The 4,360-nt window shown below is 58.6% G+C and overlaps 1 protein-coding gene across 1 annotated transcript; it reads left to right on the top strand.

Annotated features, from left to right (window-relative positions):
- Positions 1-2,079: 2,079 nt before the first annotated feature.
- On the top strand, positions 2,080-3,600 carry FOXD3 (forkhead box D3). Its single transcript, XM_063118125.1, has one exon. It carries the CDS (start codon positions 2,269-2,271, stop codon positions 3,592-3,594), a length of 1,326 nt encoding a protein of 441 aa, XP_062974195.1. The 5' UTR covers positions 2,080-2,268; the 3' UTR covers positions 3,595-3,600.
- The last annotated feature ends 760 nt before the right edge of the window (positions 3,601-4,360 follow it).

Raw genomic sequence — 4,360 nt, 5'->3', positions numbered from 1 at the left:
CCCACTGAGCGAACAGTTTCATACTTAAAGCCAAAGTTATTGTTCTCCATTGAAATCGATCCCTCCTGACACCAGAAGAGGAAATCGACATTTGCAACAAACTTTGACTGCTCCTTCCCCCCCCCTTCTAACTCCCCCCTTCTCCTTTTGGAGTATGTTTCCTTAGCTTGCCTTGAACTGAAGGGAATAGAGTCTTCACCCATTTCCTAGTTTTGAATATGCTAATACGCAATTATTACATCGTTAACACACCGGCTGCAAAACAGTACCTATAATAATAAAGCCACTAGCTAAAGGTTTCTCTCTCTTCTTTTTTCTCTCCTTTTTTGCTATTTCTGTTTTCTCCCCACACCTTTTTCTTTCTTTTTTTCTTTTAGGGGGGGATTTTACGACTTTTTCTTTTATTTCTCCTTGCAACTGACCTAATAGATTAATCAATAGCCATTTTCTGATCTTCGTTTCCCAGCTGATGCTGTTGTTTGGGTTTGGGGTGGGGGGGAAACAACCACCATAGGAAAGTGATTTGCACATTCCAAAGTTGCTCTGGTACACTGTTGGGTTTTTAAAGACCCCGCTAGCGGGTGGCCCAGGCGGCGATTTATTGGGATTGTCTTAGCAGCGGCTGCACGGTTCAAATTTTACTCGGGCCGGTCTGGCAAAACTGGAGACTTCCTTTTGTTTTTGTTTTTCTTTCAGGGGTGGGGGGCAGAGCCTCCCCCAGTTGCAACAAACTTTTAAAAGATCGAATACCGCCTCTATTCCAAGATTAGCATTTTATTTTTTCAGCTTTCCTTTCGTTCGTAGTGGGATGAAGTTCGTAACCTAGATGGTTAGCATAAAGGCAAAGACAGAAAAAGAAAGGAAAACAGAGCGAAGGTTTCCCGTAGCAAACGGGCCTGTTTTGGGAGTCCCCTTGAAGGGGCTGAACCGCTGATCAAGAGGCTGTGATCAAGAAGGGGGCTCTGATCAAGAGGCTGAAGAGCCACCACTGTTGCCTCTTTGTTGACAATCCCATGAAACAACTTGAGTTTTGCATGGCTTGCCAGTGGGGCGCTGACGTCAGGCCGTCACGTGGCCCCGCCTCCTAGTATATCTTTAACTGGAAAGTAATCTATCAGGCAGCCTTTTAAAAAGGGACTTTCAAAGTGGCCACCGAGTTCCTTATAACGCCCGTTGATTCTCCGCCCGCCCGCCCGCCAGCCTGCCCTCCCGCCCTCTCTCTCTCTCCCTCTCTCTCTCTCTCTCTCTCTCTCGGCTGCAAGGCATAACCTCCCCCCTCCTCCTCCTCCTCCTCCCCCTTTCTGGGAGGAAAAAAGGGGGATACAGGATAGGGGGCAAAAAAACTAAAAAGAGGAGGCAAAAGAAAGAGAGAAGGGAGTCTGTTGAGAGAGGGTTGAAAGGAGGGCGATCCAAGCAGGCAAAAGAGACCGGAGGGCTGGAGGAAAAAGGCAGCGCTTGGAAGAGAAGAGATGGAAAGCCCGACTCGGAAGAGATCTAACCTGCAACAGCAGCGGCGGCAGCAGAAGCAGCTCGGATGAGTTGGGGACGGATCGCAGGTCGGGGAAAACGCGCTGTCAAGCTCCGCCGCGGCTCAAGGCGCTCCGAGCAGAGCAGCTCTGCCCGCGCACCGTCACACCGCCGAGGAGGAGTTCTGGAGCGACCCCAGATGCGAGAAGGAGCCTGTCGAGGTGTCTGAGCCGATCCCAGCTCTTTTCTCTCTCCCCCCCACCTCTCTCTCCCCCCCACGCCGCCTCCTCCTCGCCGCCCCGTCGTTGCTGCTGCTCCTTTAGCGAAGTGGGGGGAGGGGGAGAGCTCCTCGCCCTCCTCGCCACCCCCCTCACCCTCGCCACTGACGGCACGCGGAGCTCGATCCGGCCGAAAGACCCGCCTGGGAGACCGCTCCGACGGCCAGCCAACGCGGAGCTGAAGCGGGAGAGGAGTTTGATCTGGCCTCTGATGCCTGCTGGGGGAGAAGAAGGCGCGGTGGCCGGTAGCTAGAAGACCACGAAGAGGAGGAGGAGGAGGAGGAAGAAGAAGAAGAAGAGGGGGAGGGTGGGGGAGGGGGAGCCTTTTTGCTGCCAGCCCCGCTACCTGTTGGAGAAGGACCTTGGAAGGAGGGGGGATTGGATTTGCTCCCAGGTGTTTTTCGGAGCCCCCCCCCTCCAGTCCCATCCTCTCGCCGACTCTTATCTCCCTATTACCGTCACCATTCTCCTGTTTCTTCTCCCTCGCCCCTCGCCCTCGCACCCCACCCGCCCGTGCGCTGGGATGACCCTGTCCGGCAGCTTGAGCGCCAGCGACATGTCCGGCCAGACGGTGCTGACGGCCGAGGACGTGGACATCGACGTGGTGGGCGAGGGGGACGACTGCTTGGAGGAGCGCGGCGGCGGCGAGGCCCAAGGCGGCGGCGGCGGCAGCAGCAGCCCGAGCGCGGGGGCCGCGGCCACAGCGTCGGGGCTGCCCGCCGCGCTGTGCCTGGACGAGGCGGCCGAGCTGCTGATGGCCAAGGAGGCGGCGGAAGCGACGAGCTCGGGCAGCGGCAGCCCGGCGGCGGAGGAGAAGGGCAGCGAGGAGGGCGCGGCGGCGGGGTCCGCGCCGTCCGGGCCCGCGGCGGCGGCGGCAGCGGCGGCGGCTGCCTCCAGCGGCGGCAAGCCCAAGAGCAGCCTGGTGAAGCCGCCCTACTCGTACATCGCGCTCATCACCATGGCCATCCTGCAGAGCCCGCAGAAGAAGCTGACGCTGAGCGGCATCTGCGAGTTCATCAGCAACCGCTTCCCCTACTACCGGGAGAAGTTCCCCGCCTGGCAGAACTCCATCCGCCACAACCTGTCGCTCAACGACTGCTTCGTCAAGATCCCTCGCGAGCCGGGCAACCCGGGCAAGGGCAACTACTGGACGCTGGACCCGCAGTCCGAGGACATGTTCGACAACGGCTCGTTCCTGCGGCGCCGGAAGCGCTTCAAGCGGCACCAGCAGGAGCAGCTGCGCGAGCAGACGGCGCTCATGATGCACAGCTTCGGCGCCTACAGCCTGGCCGCGGCCGCTGCCGCCGCCGCCTCGGCCGCCGCCGCCTCGTCGTCGGGGCCCTACGGGCGCGCCTACGGGCTGCCCCACGGCGCCTACCCGCACCCGGCGGCCGCCGCCGCCGCCCTGCAGTACCCCTACATCCCGCCCGTGGGGCCCATGCTGCCGCCCGCCGTGCCGCTGCTGCCGTCCAGCGAGCTGAGCCGCAAAGCCTTCAACGCGCAGCTGGGGCCCAGCCTGCAGCTCCAGCTGGGCGGCCTGGGCGGCTCGGGCGCCGTCAAGGCCGAGCCCAGCAGCCGGCCCTCCTTCAGCATCGAGAACATCATCGGCGGCGGCGGCGGCGGCGGAGGGGCCGGCGGGCAGGCCGTCAGCTCGGCCGCCGCCCAGACGTTCTTGCGGCCGCCCGTCACCGTGCAGTCGGGCCTGCTGGCGCACCAGCCGCTCTCGCTGGCCAGGAGCACGGCGGCCATCGCGCCCCTCCTCAGCGTGCCCACGAACATGCTCTCGGGACAGTTCTTGCAGCCCGCGGCCTCCGCCACGCCGGTGCAGGCCAAGTGGCCGGCGCAGTAGAGCCGCGGGCCCGGACCCATCGACGCTCGCTCGCTCGCTCGTTCGCTCGCGCTCTGTCGCCTGTTTTTTAAACGATGATTCGGCTGAGAAACCATCGTGACGGTTTTCTAGCCGTCGATGGAGACCCGGGAGGCCCGACCGCCATCCGCGGCGGACTGACTGCTGCGCTTACGGTCACCGCGCCAAACCCTCGGCCGGGCTTCCGACGGCCGCGGCCAAATGGACGCTTCTTCGAAGCCCCCCCCCCAAAAAAACTGTCACGCTTCCAAAACAAAAACAAAACGGAATGCTGTCTGTCTGTACAGGTAAACCTCATACTCCACTCACGGCGACCGATTTGTACATATTTGTAACTGGGGAGGGAGGGGAAAGACGGGCTTTCCTTTGCAGTTTTTATTTTTTAAAAAACGGCCCACATTTGGAGAAAAAAAAAGAAAAAAGAAAAAAAAAGAAAAAGAAAAACGTTCAGGATTAGGAGGCCCGAACTTTCACTTTTGCTGAAGGTTCATAAACTCCTTGCTACTTTTTTCTTCGAAATAAACATCCAAAACGCACACCTGAGCGATGGGGAAAGGCATTTTAAATATGAAAAGGGAGAATTGAGGGGGTAAAGAAAAAAGAAGAAAATCAAAGGGGGGAGGGGAAATATCCCTGTCATTCTATTATAGAAGTCTGTTTATATATGAATGAATATATGTATTCTAAATGTTATTCCTTCGTGTTGTACACAGCTTTGTAAATAAATTTTTAAAATGGTACTTCGGGT

This window comes from Elgaria multicarinata, chromosome 1, assembly GCF_023053635.1.
Source record: "Elgaria multicarinata webbii isolate HBS135686 ecotype San Diego chromosome 1, rElgMul1.1.pri, whole genome shotgun sequence".
Lineage (NCBI taxonomy): Eukaryota > Metazoa > Chordata > Lepidosauria > Squamata > Anguidae > Elgaria > Elgaria multicarinata.
This window is presented reverse-complemented; position numbering and strand designations above follow the sequence as displayed.